Below are 22,498 nucleotides of genomic sequence, written 5' to 3'. Positions count from 1 at the left end.
GCATGTAACAGCATGCACATGCACTTTTGACCTGGTGTATACATAGCAACATTATTGCATTAAGGCTTTAAAGCAATAATCCTCCTTAAAGGATAACTTGTCAGTTGCTTTCACTCTCAATGAAGCAACTAGCAAAACTTCAACTCCACAGGGCTTTATGTGGGCATGACATAAAACAATCAAGCTTATCTGCAGTCATTAATACAAAGTTTTACAAGCTGGGTTTCAGCTCTCAGCCTGCAGAGGGCAACAGGAGAGGAACAACTTTTTCCATGTTAAGTTCTTCTAATAAAATCCAGTACAAAGGAAGTATTAAAACAATGATGTTAGATCGAAGGAATGTAAAAAATGAAAGCTTTTCAAGATCTGGACAACTTTAACCACCTTTTACATTCTGCTGTTGCAATCCTGCATCAATTTGTTTCTGTGTATGCCTGTGTGAGCATGTAGCTGTTTCCCTCTCCTATCAGGCTGGGGAGGAGACAGCAGAGAAGCAGACCCAGTCACAGCTTGACCTCATCACAAGCCAAACCAACAATGCTCCTTCAGTGAAAGGGCTTCTGCATAAAGAAAACAGGTCTATACTTTATATCAGTCAGTTAATAATTGATCAGGATACTGATAAATAATGTAGGGACTTGCACCCTAATTAGCAACGGATGGGGCAAGTCATTCTCACAGCCTTCATTTCCAAACCAAAAACAACGTGGAGCAGAACTGCTTAGTGTTCAAGGAAACAGGAATGCTGTGTGTTGATGCCTTCTCTACTGACCTAAATAAAATCACCTCATACCATGATTCCTGCAGGCTGCCACTCCCTTAGTGCCGAACAGACGTCCTCCACCACCCCCACACATGTACGGCCTATATTGTGAGCGCATGACAGTGAGGGTAGTTTAGCACTGAGGCCATGATGGAAGGGAATTAACCCTGATTTAATTGCAGAGGGGAGAACAGAACATCAGTGACTAAGCCATTTGTTTTTGAACAGTCAGAGAGGTGTCACACAGAACACATGTCCTCCAGCTGAGTCACTGTAGGCTGAACACACTCATTTTCAAGGCATCCATCAACCCATCCATCCTTCTATCCATCCATCCTCTAATAGACTAAATCATTGCTGAAGTTTAAAACACAGTTTCGCTGCATTAACGGGGAATTCCACCAATTTTTACAAATTTCTGCATAATTCAGTTGCTGAGATGTAAAGTAATTTGGTCATAAACAAACTTACCAACTCTGATTTATTTATAGTGGTGATGAACCAGGGGTTGCATATTCTACTACAAAAATAGCCATTTTATTTACTATCTGAAATGGTTAGCGAGCCTACACGTCTTCTGACTTTTTCTATGTAATGTTGATAACTGTAGAATAGTGCTAAAAAATATCTGGGAACTATTTTGCCTCAGAACACCTTTCATACACCTACCACGAATGAATCAAAAAAAATAAATTTTAGGACAAAATTTTCTCTCAACATGATTATAAAACAACATCCCAGGCATCAGGTAACACATTCACAACGATTTAGTGTAAAGACTGTCGGTGAGGTAGCTTTTAGAGACATTAATGTGCTTCAGTCTGGTTCTTATCACCACTGTTGTGAAAGGACAGCTTCTGACTTGGTAAATTTCTCTAGACCTCAAATCATTCTGAATAACTTTGCTGACATCTTAACAATTTAATTATGCATAAATCTTGGAAAATGGAATTCCCCTTTAATACACCAAGCTTGAGCCTGTAAAGGTAACATCTTTTACACTTAGCGCAGTTTCTGGTGTGCATACAACAGAAAAGAATAGAGAAGAATACAACAGTATTATGTATAGTTTAATATGTATAGTTTAGCACTGATCTGAAGCACAACAGTGCGCAGAAAATGCTTGGTGCAGGTGGCTTGGACACTGTTCTGCATCAGTGCATGCACACATACACAGGCTGCAGAGCAGTGAGAAGCTGATGCCTGTTAACTACAGTAACATCCCCTTCACCTGCAAAAGGAAAAATAATAATTATTTGGATCACTGAAGACAACCTGTCAGTTATCATCAGTTATTACAAACCTTTTAAAACAGCCTATTTCAACTATTTCATAGTGGTATGACTGGCCAGTTGAAATAAGCAGGTCTCATAGGACTCGTACAGCAGACTTTGTATCTACCTTGATTGAAGCTCATCTTAGCACCCAAATAAAAGAGTGACACAGTAAAGCCCAGGGCTCATTACATCACCACAGCCATGCCCAATATCCTGATTGGTCTCCATAACAAAAGTTTCAGGAAGTACTGGTGACAGAAAGTAAGTTATATGCTGTGTTCTAAAATGGGACGTAACAAATCATTGATATTGATCTGAAAGCCTTTACTCTAAGCCTCGGCCAGCTTCCAAACCTGAAACAGCACTGATCGATTGGGAGATCATTTGTGCATGGCGCCACATCAATGGCTCCAAAGACACTGAATGGAGCAGTAGGACTTTTTCCTCTATCAGCTCATGTAGAAGCAATGATTAGGCGTAAATATAGGAGATTACAATTAATAACACAAAAACTTGAAATTAAATTATTCTATGAAGTCTACAAGAGATAAGCGCATTAAACCTTTTGGAGAAAAATGGGACAAGACATAAAGGGAAGTACAAATTCCAAATATACAATTTAAAACATAACACTGTCATGAATGGAAATTATAAATGTGCCATTATGCTAAAGTTACCCTGATTACATGACTGCATGAGATCCCTTCTAACAGTATGACCTTTCAAATGCATGGAAAATAAATATCATTTAAAATTAAAACCACACTCTAAATGAAGATCTACAACGTGATACGCTGAATAGGATTTTGCCAACATTCTTAAGTTTGTCCAACCCCCAACAGTTGCTGTGAAGTAGGCAGAGCATCATGAATGAGAACTGTAGTGCCTGAACTGAATCTGTTAAATTCATATCAGCCCATCCACTCTACACACCACTCCAGCCTAGCTTGCTCCGTCATCTATCAGGCTGTCCCTAGGAGCAGAAAATTAGAGCAGAGAGGAAAAAAAAAAAAGACAGACATGAATCATTAATCTAAGAGCAGTGATTCAGAATGTGCACAGTGACATGTGCAGAGGGCAAGAGCCTGAGGGGAGAGGCAGCCATCAGGCCCGAAAGCCTCCATTTAATTACACTTAAGGGATTATCAACTTAGGTATAAAAAAAAATAAAAATAAAAAAATAAAAAAAAGCACATATGCACAGTTAGTAATGTGACGACTCCATTCTAAATCAGGAGGGATTTCCCTATTAGGAGTGCTTCTCTCTCTCTCTCTCTCTCTCTCTCTCTCTCTCTCTCTCTCTCTCTCTCTCTCTCTCTCTCTCAAAAGGAAGAGACAGATTCACACTGTCGTATACTTTGGGCCTGTACTGGGTCACGGCACCACCAGGTGAGTGGACGGGTTTGGCAACAGTTCTCTTGGTGGGAAGGGGAGTGCTCTGTTATTTATTTATTTATTTTTCCAGAGAACAAAGGCTAATTTATGCTTGCACATCTGCATATCTGTTAACATGTGTAGGCATTGTGCACAGACATTTGCATAGGTGTCTCCCAACACATATGCACCTAATGTGAACGCGTACGCTACAGCAGTCACCATACTAGAAAATACAGAAAATTCACATTTTACCTTTCTCTCTCTCTCTCTCCAAGAACACTCCCATTTTTGCAATATTTTAAAGATGAAACATATAATCATACTTCATACTGTTGTCACGGCTCTTCTGTCAGCCAGCCGTCAAACTGTTCTATTTGAATGTGCTCTATTTCTTGTTTGGGTCATGTAATGTTCGGGTCCCGCCCCAACACTACTGGATAGCAAATTATAGTTTGCTTAACGCACAGCTCTGTGAATTTGCATGACGCGTAGTAAAAAATTATTTTGGCTGCATGCATGTTGTGGCCTTTGCGATCCTCTCTAAGTTACACTTACCCATGTTCCCCTTATTTGCATCTCGACATATTTGTTTACATGCATGTTCGGGACAAGGGACAGATTCACACCACAAAGGCCAATCTTTAGCCATATCACATCATGGATTTACTAATGTGTTACTATATTGAAAGTTACAGCATAACCACAATATTAAACAATATAATCTCAATTTATTTATTTATTAGTGGTTACTACATAACATAAGCTGCGGGATAATAAGCCCTATCTGAATTTATAAAATCTATGTAATGTAAGATTATATCACTGGGCAGCAGATATGTACACCAAAAAATATTGGATAGCCCATATCAGTGCATCCCAAAATTGATAATTACCCATTTATCGTTTATCTAAATAATACTTTCATCACGTGTAAATGGATAATTTTGTGTTTCTGTACAATTAAGCTTACAATTGGGCAGCATTTTGGTGGGAACAGAACATTTGAGAAGAGGACGCTGACGTCCAAACAACAGTTCCAGTATTCACAAATTCTTGATTTGTTTTGGGAGACCACATTCCTGCACAACTACTGCCTAGCATATGTGGCTGTAATAGTGGCACTGCCCTCTGTGGTATTCTGTGGAATTAAACTGAAAGCAGAGGAAGTACCATTCTAAGATGGGAAAGACATTTGGCATGTGTTATGGTCAAGCATAAAAAAAAAGAAAAAAAGTAATCAACAAAATGCAGCGTCACTAGAGGCCACAAGAGGAAGCCAGGCAGGAAATGCCCCAGTTACTCGGTTAGCCAATACCCCCTCCCCTCCGCCTTGGCTAAACCCAGTATTGGGGAAATGGAGTGGAAGTCTGACACAGATCCACCCCTTAACGCCAACCATCGGCCCCAACAACAAGCTCACACACTCTAGCGCCAGCCCCTCCCCCACCTCCCTCAATCTCTGCTTCCATGCCTTCTGACTCAAGTCATGCAAAAGCCACAAATTAGTGAACAGTTTGTACACTCAGACAATTACTAAAAGCTTGTCTCCTCAAATCTCCCTTTTCACTCTCTTTTTCTCACTTTCATTTTCTCTCTTTTTCACACTCTCAATCTCCTCCTTCACTCTCTCATTCTCTCACTCCCAATGCTAAATATAGCCCTACCCCCAGCAGTGTTATGATCATCATCTTGCAGCAGGCCACCATGCATTCCATGCTCAGGCCAACCCAGCCCACTTATGCAATGGCCCAGCCAGATGACGGGGGACGATGAGAGGCTTACAGGATTCCCTATGGCTCAGGGCTCAGGGGAAAATTCCAACAATCAGGACTTATAGAAGTATCCCAGCTAGAGCCAGGCTCCTTCTGATAAACTTCACCTGCTAACATACTAGCAACCCTAGCAATTCTAAGAAACTGCTTAGTCAGCAAACGATACTAGCATAAACCTGCATAAACAAATGGTAGAAACGTTTAAGGAGTAAACTGATCTACCCATGCTCCACCGACAAATGCATTCTTTTGTAGCGAAAGTGTCTATGGTTGGCAAGTTTTACAGAATAGTCACAAAAGCCCCATTAACATAATGAGAAACTGTGGCAATCTTGGTTTAGAGCCACTACATAACACTGAGTTTCTAGTACAAAATGCTAAACTACCAAGCTGAATTACGTTGTTGAAGGAAAAAGAATCTAGGTAGGCTGGAAATAAGAATCACAAAGATTTGTCACAATGTTAATGTTAGACTTTACACAAAAAAGAATAACATTAGATTTACACTCTATCCTAATATTCTAGTATTCTGTCCTAATATTCTAATATTCTAATCTTTCACACACATACATGTCAGGTATTTAGGTATTTTTGACAAAAACGTGTTGCTTACCATGATTTCTCATTGCATTGAACTGAATTTTTGCCAACATTCTGTAAAGCTTGCCAAATCTCACAACAATACCTATGATAGGAAACATAGGTCAATGAAATACTGCTGTTTTTAACAAACAGTTAGAGTTGGTTTCCCGGAAGGGAATTAATCCTCATCCTAGTCTACAGAGGACCTACACTGAAGACCACAGGTGTACACATACATATACATATACATATATATGTATATATACATACACACACACAAAATGTTTTATAAATGTTTGCTAAACTCCTGAATTTTACAGCATATATTGAACTGTGCATACAGCTATAATGCTGGGGTGTTAATTAGGTCTAATATATGAAGGAGAAACTTTCTCTAGCTTTTGGCCATCTGTATGTACAGTAAACAGCAGACTGGATGCTAATACCGGGCACTTGGAGTGGATCTGCAGTAATTGGAGGGGTCTGGGCTAGAATGTGTGGGTGGGGGTTGCTGAGTTCAGACCTCACCTGAACCTGAGCACGGACAGCTGGCTAGCCAGATCATCCAGCAGGGCCTGGAGGTCATGACAAGGGAAGCAGTGTCCTTCTCTCCTTGACTTTTTAATTGAGAGTGGACTTTAAAAAGATGCAGCACAAAATCTGGTATATTTGCATAATGGACAATGTGTAAAATGTGTCTTATAAAGTCTAGCTAGATAAGTTATAGAGCAGACGGCATACACATTTAAGCGAACCGCAGAATGTCAGTTTTAATGGGTTGTTTTTAGTGCCACGTTTAACATTTTTGAAATTGTAAAAATGTTACATTAAGATGACGACACAAATACAACTACATTAGCACTGTATCATCATCTTTAACACATCCAGTCCTCTACAAATGAGGCAAAGTCAGGTGCATGAATAGCTCTTCCATCTAATCCCAGGCTCCCTGCCACATTAGGGAGGAGAACTTTCATAATTAATGGCTGCACAGGGAGTGCAGTGGAAGGGGACATAATCTCTGGGAGAGGAGACTGATTGATTATGTGTCTTTGTACTACACACCCTACTGAGAGCTAACTGGAGGACTGAGACAGCCAGATGAAGGGGAGAGCTATGACGTCGCACAGAGGACTCCAGAACCTTCACAATACTTTAACAGAATGTTTAGTTACACCAGAATTAATTAAGATCCTTGGTGCTTACTTTTTTGTGAGCTTCATACAAACCATTTTCCAACCTCTTTTCATCCCATATAATTAAACAGGCTGTTTTTCCTTACTGTGTTTGCAAGACTGAAATATGTAAATAGGGCTGAATGATCTGGAGACAATTTCTAGATTAATATAATATGTATAATATATAACAATATAATATATAAATGTACGTAAATATAAATTTACATAAATTAAAGGTACAGGCTTGTTTTTTGGCCGAGAAGACTAGCAGATTCACTTTTGCTAGCTTGAGGTTTAAACACTGAACATAATGCCAGTTAGTTGTGGCTGTATTATGTACACAGCACTTAGGTGCTTGGCTGCTTTTAATTGATCACATTCATCTATGGGCACAAGCTCCATGTAATCAGGTTAAATATCTCTGCGTTAAGGCAATACTATTGATAATACAGGCTACAATTAATTCTTCCTATATGCAAATGAACCCTGGCTGGCTGCCTAGTATTACAATTCATTTAAAAAGCAGTCTGTTCTGAAACACCGCTTTAGGCTAAAAGGGCAGATATAAGCAAATACATTGTTGTTTTCTGACATCACAAAAACAAGGAATCTAAAACAGGATGTTCGCACAGCTGAGTTTATATACTCTACACCACAAAGCAAAGAAATGTGGTTTGTCATGTTCGCCTTTTAAAGCTTAGATGAAGTTTTGAGAAAGCGTTAAACAGTGCAATGGTTTCATTTGATTTCAATTGCTTTCATTAACATGGAGAAATGCAGTGCATTCAAAAGGTCAGGCTAGGTGCCACGCACCTGCACAATGCCATGCTTACTCTGATATGGAGGCATGCACTCAGAGCAGGTCAACAGAAAGCATAATACATTTATTTACCACCTAGAATTAATCTCCTCTAACGGCAGAGACAATTGAAGCCTCTTCTCCATAATAAACATGATTTAATAGGAACACTATTCAGCAGCTTGTCATTTAAACCTTTGCTTGAACCCAGAAGAGACTTTTCCATCTATCAAAATAGCCTGTGCCTAAACTCCCTTAGAGGGGCTTTAAGTGGATTCCACTCTGTGTGTATCCATTTCACACGACTGCATATGTCTCTGGAGGCCGGCCTTAGATAAAGAGCTCAGGGATTGACACACATTTCCCAGTGTGAGCGCTCCCCACCAATCCCCCACCCTATGCCCTGCCCTGCCTCACCCCACCTCCACGGACTCACTCTCGTTCACCACTCATTTCTTTAGCCAAAGGCTAGTGATGCCTCAGCTAGCCACATGAGAGAACCAGAACAAGATATACAATCCCCATACTCGCTAAGCAATAACTATTTTCTGTAAGTCTTTTCTCCATCCTTCTCCCTCTCTCTCTATTTCTCTTCTCATATCTCTCTTGACATCTTTGGTTTGGTTCATTTTGCCTGCATGCTGCCTCAATCTACTGTCAACGACCCTCACAGCCAGGGAGCCCTGAAACTTCCTGAAGGGGAAAAGAGGAAATGAGAGAAAATTCTGACACATGGCTCTCACAGACAGACAGAGACAATGAAAGAGAAACGAGAATGTTAAACAGTGCAAAAGAAATAAACAAGGCAACAAAATGAAAAGGGGATAAAATGTGGTGAGGGTGGGGGGGGGGCAAGAAAGGGGCAGAGAGACAAAAGGAAAGAGAGAAAAAAAAGAAAGGGAGAGAGCAGGAGAGAGAGAGAGAAAAGAAGGATGGGGCAAAAAAGGGATCAAGGAAAAAAGGGGAATAAAGGAAGAGAAAAATAAAGGAGAGAAAGAGAGATGGACAGTCACTGGAGGGGAAGCCTCTGGAGGCGGGCTCAGAGGTGGCGCTCTGTAGCGAAGCTGGATACGGGCCAGATGTCAGGATTATTGCTTGTGTCAGCCAACAGACAGAACAATAGCACACAGGGCACAGAGTCCAGAGGGGTGCCCAGTGGAAGTGGAGAGGCCCATCCTGGCACTCTCACACACACTCTCACACACACTCTCACACACACTCTCACACACACTCTCACACACACACACACACATGCTGAGATATGGCATTTTCTCCTGTTTATGGGATTTCTGTTCATGAGGTTTGTTTTCTAAATACACTGCTTACTTGTCCCGATGACAAAGACAACGGCAATGAATTTTTAATGCACGTGAGAATTTAATGAATGATTTCAGTTGGAGAGGGTGCACCCAGTGCAAGTTAAAGTGCTTATGAGCTTCTTCATGTCCTCGTAAAATGACCAGTTCAACTTTATAAAGTTCCCATTTGCCTAAAAGCCAGGTGATGTCAGAGGTCTACCATCCAGTTAAAGAAATCCTAAGAAATTAACTTTTAATTTGCAAAGCAAGATTCAGCCCTAGGTAACTGCTTAGGCCCTGGGGTGGAACAGCTGATTACCAATGGAGGAAGAACAGAAAAATCCAGTATGTCTACAAGACAGAAAAGATGTAAAAGTCATAAGCCAACCACAGGTCACAGTATGAACCATAAGGTAATTCTGTCCATCAATTTAGAAACATTCCAAAGACAATGCAATTCATTTACCACCTTGCAGCTGATTTTTACACTCATAGTAGTAACAGAAAAACTGAGGGGAAAAAGAGAAAGCAAGCAACAGCTACCAACTAAAGCATCAACGAGATAACAGCCTACAAATGCTATCCCAATTATTATATTTATTGTAAAATAAACTACATAGTACTACACAACTATTTTGAATGAACCAAGAGAAACACTAGTTTATAATGATGCTTTTACACTGTTTAATTTGGTCCACAGGGCCCGTTTTGGGTACATCTTATTTACACAAAGCCCATGATGAGTTAAAACAATGTTATTGCCATTACACGTCACGTTATCTTTGTCTGTAGACGTAACACCACCCCCATGCCATTTATGACTGGCTTGCTTTTGTCTTTAGGGTAAGGTGGAGTTAAAAGATTACAGCCCGACGGGTGTCAATGGCAGGAAGATTAAGTGGTTGACGTGGCAGAACGACAGGAACAATAGTGCTCTCACTAAGACACTACCATACTTGACATGGCCTGACACCCTAATCGCTCAGTGAGTAAAAAAAGACATCACAGCGGGTCAGTCAGCTGACGGGGGAGAGAGGGAGGTCACAGCAGACAAATAACAGTCATGCATGATTCTACCTTTTAAACATATATGCTTTACGACCATTTACAGGAAACAGTACGACAAACAGAGAAGCGAAGTTCATTTCCTGTAACCGTAGGCCTCACCACTCCCCTTTGGAATAACTCATTGTGCAATGCAGTCCTTAAGTAAGTCTTAGGCTTCAGGGGTCTTCAGGAGTCAGATGTAGTAAAAGGGCTTACACCTGGTTGTACGCTAAGTCGGCCATAACTTTAAGACAGCCAACTAGTAATAACTAATAAAGGTCAAATTCTAGACTGCTTCTTCAATTTCAAGGGAAATCCAGACTGATATGTTATTCTATACATTTCTTCCTTACATCTGTACAATGTGCTTCAAAACATACATTTGTTGATGGCATCTGTTATGATGGCAACTGTTGACGACTACCTGAAACTGCAAACCAGACACGTCATACGCCGTATGTTCCCAGCTGTTTTTATACCAGACCTGTAATGCAGTGATTGTCAGTTTCTGTTTGTTTCAAGGGCTTTCTGCCTTCTTCAGTTCAACTTCAAAGTAACCGTTTCATTTCAAATCCGATGCGCCAGAGGACAGAGACAAAATGATCTACGTCACTGTCTCATTACTTACAGGCTGTACGCACTGCAGCGATGCCATTCTGAAATGATGCAGCATCTAAGGATTCAGCTCTAGTAACTGCTCAGCAGAAACCTCACTCCAGCCAAACAATGCACTTAGACAATTATCTCAGCAGAGCCTTTTTACCCTACCATCATAGATCTGCTTAGTAGAAGGGACATGGGAAATGAAAAGAGGCTTGAGAGAGAGAGAGAGAGAGAGAGAGAGAGAGAGAGAGAGAGAGAGAGAGAAAACTGAGCTAGCCTTCACTTTGACAGCTCTGCAGTAGAAGAGAGAGAGAATGAGACAGAGCAAGAAAGTATGAGACAAAAAAAAGAGGAAGAAAAAAGAAAGATAGAAAAAGACAAGTAAAAGAGAGAAAATAGTAGCACATGGAGTGTGAGGTAGAGAGAGAAAGAAAAGACAAACACTAAAAGGCAATGAGGAAGGAGAACAGAGTATGTTAAGAAAGGGAAAAAAAGAAAGTGGGATATAGAGAAAGAGGCAGAGAGAGATGCAGCAAAAAAAAAGATAGCAGCCAATTCGTCTGATGCTTATGGTTTCAGGCTTCTTTGAACAGCAGCAGGGTATTGAAATCAGTGCTTTCTATCGCACCTGTTCCTGCAGCTTTTCAGATGCCTGGAAAACAAGGCTTCCATATTACAAATATGCCTACAACAGCTGCATTTAATGGCCCTTCCAATACGAGCCCACAATACCCATCATTACTGTCATCTGATAGCTGGGTCGTGCAGAACTGCAGGCTGGTAATACAATACCTCTTTAAATGTCACGCAAGCCCACCGCAGCCGCGTGAGATTAAAAGGTGTAATCAGGAGACCTGGGATAGAAGCTCAGGGGCTCAGAACACACTGAAGCACTGAGCCAAAGCGGAAGAGAAGAGGGTGAGTGGGCTCAAGAGCATGTCGATAGTGCAGTGCAAAAAGAGGCATGCGGTCCCCACAGAGCCACTGGCGGACCAGCCATTCAATTAGAGCAGAAGGTTAAAACACAGCTGCAGGGCTGAAGCTATTGATCTCTAAATGCACAGCTCAAAGGAAACAAACACAAAAAAAACGTAAAGGTTCTGTAGAAAAACAGAAAAGACAGAAAACACTATTTAACTGATTATTCATTTTTATGGCTGATTTCTTTGCAGCCAAATTAGCTGATTGTCTTATTTTTGGTCATTTCTTATCAGTCCAAGTATTTTTGAAAATCAACAGACAATAATAACCATAACATTGTTCATCTTCCTTTTACCCAAAGCTCTTACTTTGTGAGCTAAAGGAATACATTGATTAAAATACACCAATAAATAAATACACTAATAAAACAGGTTGGCACATATAAGCACATACAGCATTAAGAAAGTCATTGAATTGTCATTAAATCATTACACAGGTTGTCCAGAATAAAAATAAATTGACTAATAATTAATAGGGCAAGAGTGAGCAATGGACAAATACAATCTTGGTTGATTCCTACTAAGTACTTCTAGTTGTAAGTTGTAAAACGTGGCATGTTGATAAGTGACTGAGAGATTATGACCATCTACAAGGCCAGAAAATGTCTAATTCTTCTATGTCTTCTGTATAGCCAAGTCATAGATCCAATCATGAACAATGACAAGAAGCACAGTAACTTACTGGGGAGATTTTGTGAGGTAGCATTCTTATGAACAGACAGCTTCTGAAAAGTGCTTATTTCTGATTATATTAATCCATTGTTTTGTCATGGTTTCCTCTATGCCTGCAAAAAATATCTGACAAAATTAGAAAAAAGTGGTAACACTATTGAACACTATAGACCTACATACAAACTTACTGCACCTGTCAGAGACTAGGTGGTGTGCTTGGCCCTCCTGCTGGGAGACCAAAAAGCTAATCTGGCTTGAACAGCTCTGCCAAGTTTGTGTGCGTTTTCACATGTGTAGCAAGAGTCTTCGGTATCTCACCATGGGCCCACTCCTAAGATTAATCACGCTTCCATGTGCATCATTCATTTATGCTGTATTAATATTTCAGCAAGCACAAGTCTTATTTGTATTCATGAGGTCCTTTAAGAATATCCTGCCTTCTATTGGGCCAGTGGTGGTTGAAGGAACGAAAGCTACAAAAGCTCAGCCTACACCAAGAAAAGCCTGTTGGTGCTGTGTGATTCATGGCTTTGCTACGTTTTATAGGCTGCTCTGAAACATCCTGGGATGCTGAAGCACTCCACTATGGGAGGGGAGTGAGGGTAGATCTGGATGGGCTGCCAGATGAAAGAATAGTGAGGGATTAAGAAGGCGATCGGTAGTGTGAGAGAGACAGAGAGAGGGAGAAAGAGAAGAGGGGGGTCAAATAGAGCTGGGTCTTTCATGTTTCATGAATGATGGAGCAGATCACATGCAGCACGTGTCCAATCTGTTCATAAATGAGCCAGGGAAGACCAGCGCACACACACATTCACAAAATAATCTCTCATTCAGTTTTTTCCTGGATTCAGCTCTTTTAATCTCAGATCTCAGATAAACCAGCAGACCAAACTGTCAGACGAAAAATCATTGAAAAAAACAATCCAATTAAAAAAAAAATTGAGTGCATTAACTTTACCAGATAATTTTGTGACAGTCTAGTAAATACAGCAAGTGATGCTGGGACATGGCTCATTATGACACACTACAACTGGGGCTGAATATTGTGTGTGCTATTCAAGTGGAACTGCTCTATGTAAAATTTGGGGATTTAGAGGCCTCCCTGTTGGAAAAGTGTAATTGCACACAACGTGTAGAAAAACATTTTGTAATGTGGGTTGTGCTTCAGACTCCGTCCCCAAGCGAATGAATCTGGTGACTGCAAGTGGATTAAAAGATAATTCAAAGAGAACTCAAAATCTGCTCAAAAATGTCTTCTGACAATGTAAGAGAATTATCTACTGTTGTCATCAAATCTTCATCAGTATAATGATGATTTTGCATTTGAAACCTAAACATCGATCCTTTTTTTTGAGCCTGTGTGTTTGACATTAACACATGAAGATGTATTTCGTGGTCTGAAAAATGTTATTCCTTTTAGGACTACAAATGCAGGAAAACCACTCTTCCAATCATCATCAAGGCCCATAATTTTCTTTACACATATATATATATATATGCCACCATCAATGTGATTTCGGTATCATTTTAGTCTGCTGTCCTGTATTTATCTTAACACAGACAAACAAAAACACACACAGATCTTGTTAGACTAATTAAGGAACAAAATAATCTGCTGTGCACTGGCTGAGCGTAATTAAGCTCAGTCCCGCAACACCACCTTTCACTGTAGTCCATTAATATAACACTGGCCCGGCCACAGGCACTGAACAAATAACAGCACTTTTATCTAAGTAGGAAACAATTGTTAGTCAGAGATTAGTATCTGTGTCAAAGAGCTATGAATTAATGGTGTAATCCTGGGTGTAGTCTAGCGAGCATGACGACTCACAGATAAGTACAGTAGAAAATACACTAAAAGGCTGTTTTAATGAAGTAAAATAGGCCTAGAGTGTTCAGCTGAATAAATGTATCAACAACAACAAACAAAACATATCAATAACAAAAAGTAAGTAAACAAAATCTTACAGCAAATAAAGATTAAATATAGTTTTCAAGTTTTGTATCCTTCAATCCAGGAGTATCGAATTCATTTTACTTAAAAGTTTGAGAATTCTTTCTATTTACTCTCAGACAGTGAAACACAAAAAACAGTCATCTGTGGTTCATCTCTTCAAACAAAAAAGCAAACACAGGCTTTCTGTGCTAAGATCTGCTGTGAACTAAAGGTGTGAGCAAACACATGGATAAAATCTTCATGAAACCTGGCACACCTTGCAACCTCACTCAGACAACTGGAGAAAAGACACTGATGTCTGCGATTCAAAAAACTGAAACAGGTCTAATTACAGAATGGCCTTAAAGTGACCACTCTAGAGATCCTTTTATAAAAACAAGCCCTCAGGTTAAAATGAATTCAGTGCTAAACGCAAAATTTTAAATCGCCCTAAACAGCATCTTACCTTTAGGCTACAGCAACATGCAAGTAAACAAAAACTTTTGTGTAAAATCAAGAAAGCCAAGTCTACAGAAGTGAATCTAGTGCAAACCTAAATACTTCAATAAACAGGGAAATCAAGCTTTCACATACAGGCGATGGGCCATAATCCACATAGATTAAGATTAAAATGAAGCACCATTTGTACTGCTACCAACAAAAAACCCTCCATTGCTCAGATTAGTCAGTGACAGCAATGAAAGTAACACAAAACACACCAACACATAATACACAGAAACACTCTGTAATGTGACAGCCTAAATTTCAGCACTGCAGCTGCAGCTGAGCATGTGACATACTCAGGTGAGAAAAGAGAGAGAGAGAGAGAGAGAGAGAGAGAGAGAGAGAGAGAGAGAGAGAGAGAGAGAGAGAGAGCTAGCCCTCACCTTGATAGCTCTGCAGTAACACCATCCCATCACTACTCACTGTACTAATAATAAAGTAACAGTAATCAGCCAATGAGAAACATATAAGCAAGTAGCACTAACCATAGTCTCAGCCTCAAACGCTCCGTATATACATGGTATTATATATCTTTTGCACAGCTATCATGATTTTGTTAGTTGCATCCTGAGTGACTATCCTCACAGCCTTGTGAACGCACTTCCATGCAGACAGCTGCTGCTCTGTGCCCCGTGACTGAGCATTTCACAGCGACATAGCTGCTGGATTGAAAAAAATGTGTGATGTTCACATCTTTAAAAGTTATTTAAAAGTTTTCTTTGAAGGGCAACGTTGCTTTGAAGCAAGATATCCTTGTAAGACTTGTAAGCCAATGCATTTGTTTCCTGTTTGTTTGCAAAAAAAAAAAAACTGCCCTTAACATCGTGCTAAAACAACGGCATGACAAATTGCCTTTCCTATCAAAGTGAATGGTTCTTGGCCATGTTAAGCCACAAGATGCACCAGACACTGGTTGTGAGACTTGTAAGACTACTCTAACTCTAACCCCTTAAAAAGACTAGATTTAAAAAATGCTGTACAGAAAAAAAAACAAAAAAAAACATGCAAAAGTGTGTAAACAAGGGTTCCTTTCTCACAGTCAGAGATGTATTAGCATCATGCAAACTGCCAACAAACCACTGCTGATTCACTGAGAAGGTGCACTGTCATCCTTTTTTTAATCAAGAAATCAAGTTTGATTGCTTAATCATGACTGGTCTAGTAGTAAGTCTATGTGGAGTTATTCCAACCCTCCACAATGCAACACTGAGTTGGTCAGTTTCTCCTGGTCATTCGACAGGTTTCAATTTCCATAAACACCAGCATCAATGTAGTCTCACAATGTAGGCCATGATCTTGCAACATGAACACACGTTTTGGCTCTACAACTAATGGAACAACTAAGGTGTTCTTTACACACTTGACATTTATTTGGGTGTTTTTGAGGGAACATTTCAGCCACAATAACTTACATTACATCCAGAGGATAACAAAAGGCTTGTCATCTGTTGAACAATGTTGGCAAGTGCACCATCACTGTGCTCCACCTTCTAAAGGCACTGAATTAGATGCTCGGTTTGTTTTAACCCTAATGGTTCCACCCACATTTAGCCCACAATATCTAGCATCAACATGGATCAAGGGCCTAAGGCCATTTCCTGACCTTTCTGTCAGTATAGACATTTGAATTTAGTGTGTTTGCAGGGTAAAAGAGCTACTTTGAAACTTGGCAAATACTGTAAAGGATGCAACTGCCGTTATGAGAAGCATTGCAAACCATTGCATCAACTATATGGATAAGTGGTCTAGCTTGCTATGGGAACAAAGTGGTTTGTTGGCATGGGGATGTGAGAGAGCACTACCAAATACAATGCTTTAATCACAGAGCCAAAAATAGTCATGTCAATCACAAAGATACGTACCTGAAAGGATCACAATGAGAGTGATTTAAGAATCTGATACCAGTATTCACTAGAACTACCAAGAAACTGGACTAAACACCACAACAAAAACCCAAGCAGTATGGATCATTATTAAACGTCATGAATGCTGTTGAAACTGACAAACACGGCTATCACAGTCACCATCTCTACCTAGCTCTTTTTAGTATCACCTTCCAAACAAACTGCTGCGTCTCCATACATTTTTGCTGCTATTTTGGTGCAACTGTTCTTCTGCACCACACAGCAGTTCTATTATTTGATGCATAAATTACATAGCCACTTCTTATATTGTCCATTTACCATAGTACATTCTTTGTTGTAATTTCACAATTCCACACTGTATTTACACAAATTTTAACTATATAATTTCATTATGTATACTGTACTGTATGAACTGTATATTGTACCTGTATGTTTCCATACTGTATACTGTATAATTCAATTGTGCCAATACATCTACAAGTTAAAAGTCACAGAGACTGCATGTACACTGTCCATTTAGAGTATGTTCTCCGCATAATGTTACTGTATAACCCCACTCTGAATACTGTTTATTATATATTGTACATTTAATATAATGTGTATTGTAATTATTGTTGTATAATTTCATTGTGTCAGTACTATTACTAGTTACATATGCCATGTGTGTGTGCCTTTGTGAGAAAGAGAGATCAGGATATAACGCTGGTCTATCAGTGGTGGGGAGGCTGAGAGAGCAGGCGGTATTCTAGGCTGGGGATTTAACGCCACTCAGCTTTTGTGCTGCAATCGCATCAGCTAGACACAGCGCTAACAGCCACATCTGCCAGCAGGGACCAACCTGTTGTGCTACACACACTCTCTCACAGTCTGTCTCACACACACTCTCACACACACACACTCTCACACTCACACACACTCTCTCACACACACTCTCTCACACACACTCTCTCACACACACTCTCTCACACACACTCTCACACACACACACTCTCACACACACACACACTCTCACACACACACACACACACACACACTCTCTCACACACCCACACTCTCTCACACACCCACACTCTCTCACACACTCACACAGGACAGCACAGCCTATTTCCACATTAAAGTAGGGGCTGAAGAGGATTGAGCATTCCTTCCCACCTACAGTGACCATCTCTAAATAAGGGCTCCATTGAAAAGAGATTCATTTAATCCGTAATGTGATAATGAAAGAAATGTTTGGTATTTTAGCTTGTGCTGCATCTCAGTGGTAGCTTGAATCAGTAGAACAGTGATCCATCTGACTTACAACTTAATATTTAACTTCACAATGAAAAAGAAAAAAAAATGCATCTTTGGACCAACATCATCAAAAGCTGTACTGTCTCATGTGCTGTAATGATCAGAGTTTAACAAAGTAGATGGATGCACGAAACTGCATGTGATGACAATGTTGTTCGTACAACATTGCATTTGGAAAACTCAAAATACTGCAACAAACCCCAGCATTAACGTGCTGCTTTAGCTTCTGTTTCTGCCTTTGACATGACTATGAATTGAAGTACATAATGTTAGCCAACATATACATGCTTCGTGAGGTTGGACAAGCTTTACAGAACAAAAAAGCCCCAATCAAGCTAATGAACATAGTCTGGAGTTTAGATTCACTACAAAACACTGAGTTTCCAGTTTAAAAGTATATGTTACTAAGTGGAACCAAGCTGTTGTAGCTAATGGGAATGCACCAGTATGGTGATTCTGGGCCAATGAAGACATGTGATATTTTTTTATACCTGTACATATCTGCTGATGCAGATTCTAATATTCTAATAAACATTTATAAAACAGAAATGTGGACTAGATCTACCTGGACTAGCGTTACAGAATAATGTAACATTTATTTGTTGAGGGTTACAAATACAGTAAAAATAAATAAAATGTGGACATACCACAATGGTTCCATGCTGCCTAAACGCTGTGCTCTTCCAGAGTACAATAAATACATCACCAAATATCAGTTTGAAATACTGTTTGAATCTAAACATCTGTCGGATGCTGAAATTTGAATCTGACATCGTTTTATCCTAAAATCGATCTTTTACACTTCAGAATTGTGACAAATTTGAACTGCACACTACAATTACTCCTTAGTTTGAAAACATTTTTTGCCAACATTCTTTAAAGTAAAATAACTACCACTCTGAAAGAGTTTGTGGGTGGAGCATGGATAGGTTAATTCATACATGTTAGCCATATGGGCCGTGGTCTGATACAGGTATTTGCTAAGGCGCAGCTACTGTACACCAGAGGACAAGGGCAAACAGCAGTGAGCTGAGCTCTCACCGCTCTCACCGGCTTCACGCTGGATCAACGTGTCAGAAAGAACAGCCACAGTGACCATAGCTTGCAATTAGTTTTTGCACCTGTCAAGCCTTCTTTCACTACTGTATGTTTTCTGTTTGTCACCAGAGCTGGGAAGACACTTACACTTCCATGTCTTCCATGGCTCAACAACTCCAAAGCAGAAACAAAGAAACAGTTCAGTCTCAAACATTCATGGATATTATATTGCCTGCTGCTTTTTAGCAGAGAAGTGAGGAAGGGGGGAAAAAAGCAGACAGTCACGACTGCAGTTCAGATCCAGGCCGAGCTGGACCATAAAACGCCAGCTCGTGATGCTATTTTGTGAAAGCGCTTGGGCGGCTCATAAAAACCCAATCTCCCTGCGGTCTCTGCCAGCCCGGCCTTTCTGTCATCATCGCCTTCGGTGTGGGCAACTCATCGGATCCCAATCTCTGATCTCCTCCACCTGCGCCCACACCACCTCCTCTCACTCGCTCCCTCACACACATACGCACCCACACCCAGTCAAACCGATAATGCTGCTTTGGCAAGTCTCCCAGTTCGCCCTACCAAAATTCTGTACTCATGGTTCCAGAGCAGAGAGGCACGTGCAGCGGTAGACATTCATTTAATTTCTCTTGCAGCACAACTTGGGCCAGTAATCCACTTATTGTATTAACTCATACAGGAATGTGAACTAGCATGAAGACCCACTTCCTTTCCTGTATTACTTCATGTTACCTTTCAGTATTACTTCAGTATTACCACATGACTGTTAAAAATGCATGATGCCATAGGATTGAGAAATGGGAGAATAGCTAGGAACACTGATACTAAAGGTATGACAAGAACAAAAACATCACAATATTTGGAAATGTCTTTATGAAACAATATTTCACACTATATTTAGTACTTTTGAGGTTTGTGAACAAGTCAAAATAAAATGCAAGAACAAAACAGTACTGCCACTTTTTAAAAACGCTATGAAAAACTGAGTATAATGGTTCTTGTTAATTCAATGTTTGCAAAAAAAACTAATTTATTAAGCAAACTGTACTTTCTTATGACATACGCAGTTGTTCTAGAAGTACTGGCGATACCCACAACATAATAAGAAAAGCACATCGTGACAATTTATCATATTGATAACAATAGCATACCATCACGTTGTCCACCCCTATTAAGAATTACAAAAACATCTCATTAAGGAGGTGAAAAATAATGCTGACTTTGGAGTAAATAACCGCAGCAGTGAGCCCAGTGTTTGACCCAGGTCCCTGCACATGGTAGTCTATGGGGTGACGGAGGAAACGGAAGAGGAAAGCGGTGTGTGTGTTTTGGGTCTGACTGGCTGAGCTGGTCTGGATTAGATGGAACGCTTGCCAGGGTCCTGCCCTCTTCCAAGCAGAGCCAGCCTGATGCACTGCAGTGATTAAACCTCACACAGCAGGCCGATGCATAGGGAAACTCCACAAACAGCTCAAGCAGCACTAAATAATACAGTTAAAAACATCTCTCTCTCAGGACAGAGTAGGTCACAGGCTTGATCAGACACTTAGGGCTTTATCGATTGCAACATGCTTAGAAATGCTTGCACAGACAAATTGGATACTTTTCCAAAAAGGTAAGGGAGGGAGCGAAGGATAGGGCCAGCTCCAGAGCCAGAGCCAAGAGGAAAACGGAGAGCTTACTCTTTGAAGTGGGAAAGCTGAAAAATTGGGATAATGGTGAAAGTTGCTGCATTATTGATGGTTTTAATCGCACAAGAACAGCAGCAGTCAACATTCTCCTGAAACGATGCTTTGTTGAATTATTTAGAGGTCCACGAATGGAGTCTCATTCAGTTTCCAGCACAAATCCAGAGAGCAAATGCATTAGGTGACAAATTGAGCTTCACATGCTAAATGAAACAATAATACATCATTTCGGTTTACAATCTTTAAACTATAATGCATTTCCACAAAGCTAAAGTGCTGAATTACAGTTCTCAGTCAAACAATAAACTATACACTGCTTATGTCTGTGGGACAAAGTACAAAGAATGTCATCCTCAGCAATAAACTTTACAGAAGAATCTTACTATTCGTTTTTGTGTTAGGCCCTTCAGAGAGTGGGCAGTGCGGTCATTATGGCCATGCCATTTCAAGTGAAGTGCAGACAAACAGTGGCAGTTATCTGACCAGATCAATACAAATCCAACCATCTGCAGCTTGCCCAAGGCTGCCATTTAACTTTCAGCCCCACATCTCCTTTCTACATCCATTAGTGAGCTCATCAAGCACATGTCTTCGCTATGCATTTAAACAGATGAAAGGAAATGAAAAGGATAAGTTCTCGCCATCCATAAATGGAACAGATGCAAATGATCGCAAGCAACCTGTGGAGCTCTCTGCATGAGGCAGGATGATGCTGAATACATTATCTTCTTCACCTCTGGTACAAATATGGATACTTACAAGTTATTCAATTTGCCCAAATTATTTCAGAAGCAAGAAACACAAGGCCCCACTGAGTGATAACAAAGAGGGCCTCTTTTCTATCTACTTTTAATATTCCAAAGGAGAACAGACTCTTTCTTTTGTGACGACCTGTACACAGGCCTAGTGAGGGGCACGCAGTGGCCAGTGATATTTCCCTGAGGCTTTTGGTGGTAGTTTATCCACAACTTTAGAGAAACCACACACTCACATTACATACTGTATCCTTCTCTGCAGCCTTACTTACAGTAAAACACACCCTGAAGTCATCTACAGAATCAGCAGTAGTACAAAGCGAGAGCCAGCCTGTAGTGGCACCACACTGAGCGAATAAGAACAAATGGGCTAAGTTAGGAGTCAGAATAATGTTAAAATATGACTGTTACTTTTTCTTTCAGCTTAGCCTTACAGTAAAAGCACATCTATGCTAATGTGGCACTATAATATGTTCTGCTATCTGCTCTGGGATCAGCGCCCTGCCAGTTAAGCAGCTGTTGTCGCTCCTAAGCTGCCACACACAGGACCCTTACAGTACAGAACAGCTAAGCTTATCAACAACATCAACAACTTGGATAGCAAGCAGCCAGCACGCTGCCCCGCTAGCTCACTTCTCTCAACAGTTTGTCGTCCACAAAGAAAAATGTCACAAACGGCTGCTACTAAGACCTGTCAATATACCCGGGTTTGAGGGGAAATTTACAACGAAGTTGGTAGGTTTTCTTACCTTCGGCGCGGGAACGTAGGTCTGACATAGTTCTCTGAACAGGCGGCATCTTGGGTCAGTTTGAACTAAGCCGAGTAACGGCACCTGTCAACTGCAGCTTTCTCCTCCTCTCTCTGTCTCTCCTGTCTAGGAATTTCAGCGCGGGTCGTCGTCAGCCGACGGTCTCTCAAGCGCTTATTTCTGACAGCTATTCATTGTTTGTGAACGAACAACATTAGTGCGCTTCGACTTGCCGGTTTGCCTGTCTGTTTACGGCCGAAAAAACGGTCGCGCACATGCAAGAACCGATAAAGAGCTTGAAACGGAACAG

At 40.5% G+C, this 22,498-nt stretch overlaps 1 protein-coding gene across 7 annotated transcripts in view; it reads right to left on the bottom strand.

Moving 5' to 3' along the window:
- Positions 1-22,498, bottom strand: part of atp8a1 (ATPase phospholipid transporting 8A1) — a 162,602-nt gene extending 140,104 nt beyond the window's left edge. For all 7 annotated transcript variants that reach the window (XM_036568426.1, XM_036568434.1, XM_036568432.1 and 4 more), the window contains exon 1: positions 22,189-22,498. In XM_036568426.1, the coding sequence (XP_036424319.1) occupies positions 22,189-22,237 (49 nt within the window). In that variant the 5' untranslated portion in view covers positions 22,238-22,498. The remainder of the gene's footprint in view (positions 1-22,188) is intronic.

The sequence above is a fragment of the Colossoma macropomum genome, unplaced genomic scaffold (genome assembly GCF_904425465.1).
Source record: "Colossoma macropomum unplaced genomic scaffold, Colossoma_macropomum, whole genome shotgun sequence".
In the NCBI taxonomy this organism is placed as follows: domain Eukaryota; kingdom Metazoa; phylum Chordata; class Actinopteri; order Characiformes; family Serrasalmidae; genus Colossoma; species Colossoma macropomum.
Note: the sequence above shows the minus strand (reverse complement) of the source record. Positions and strands in the feature narration are given on the sequence as shown.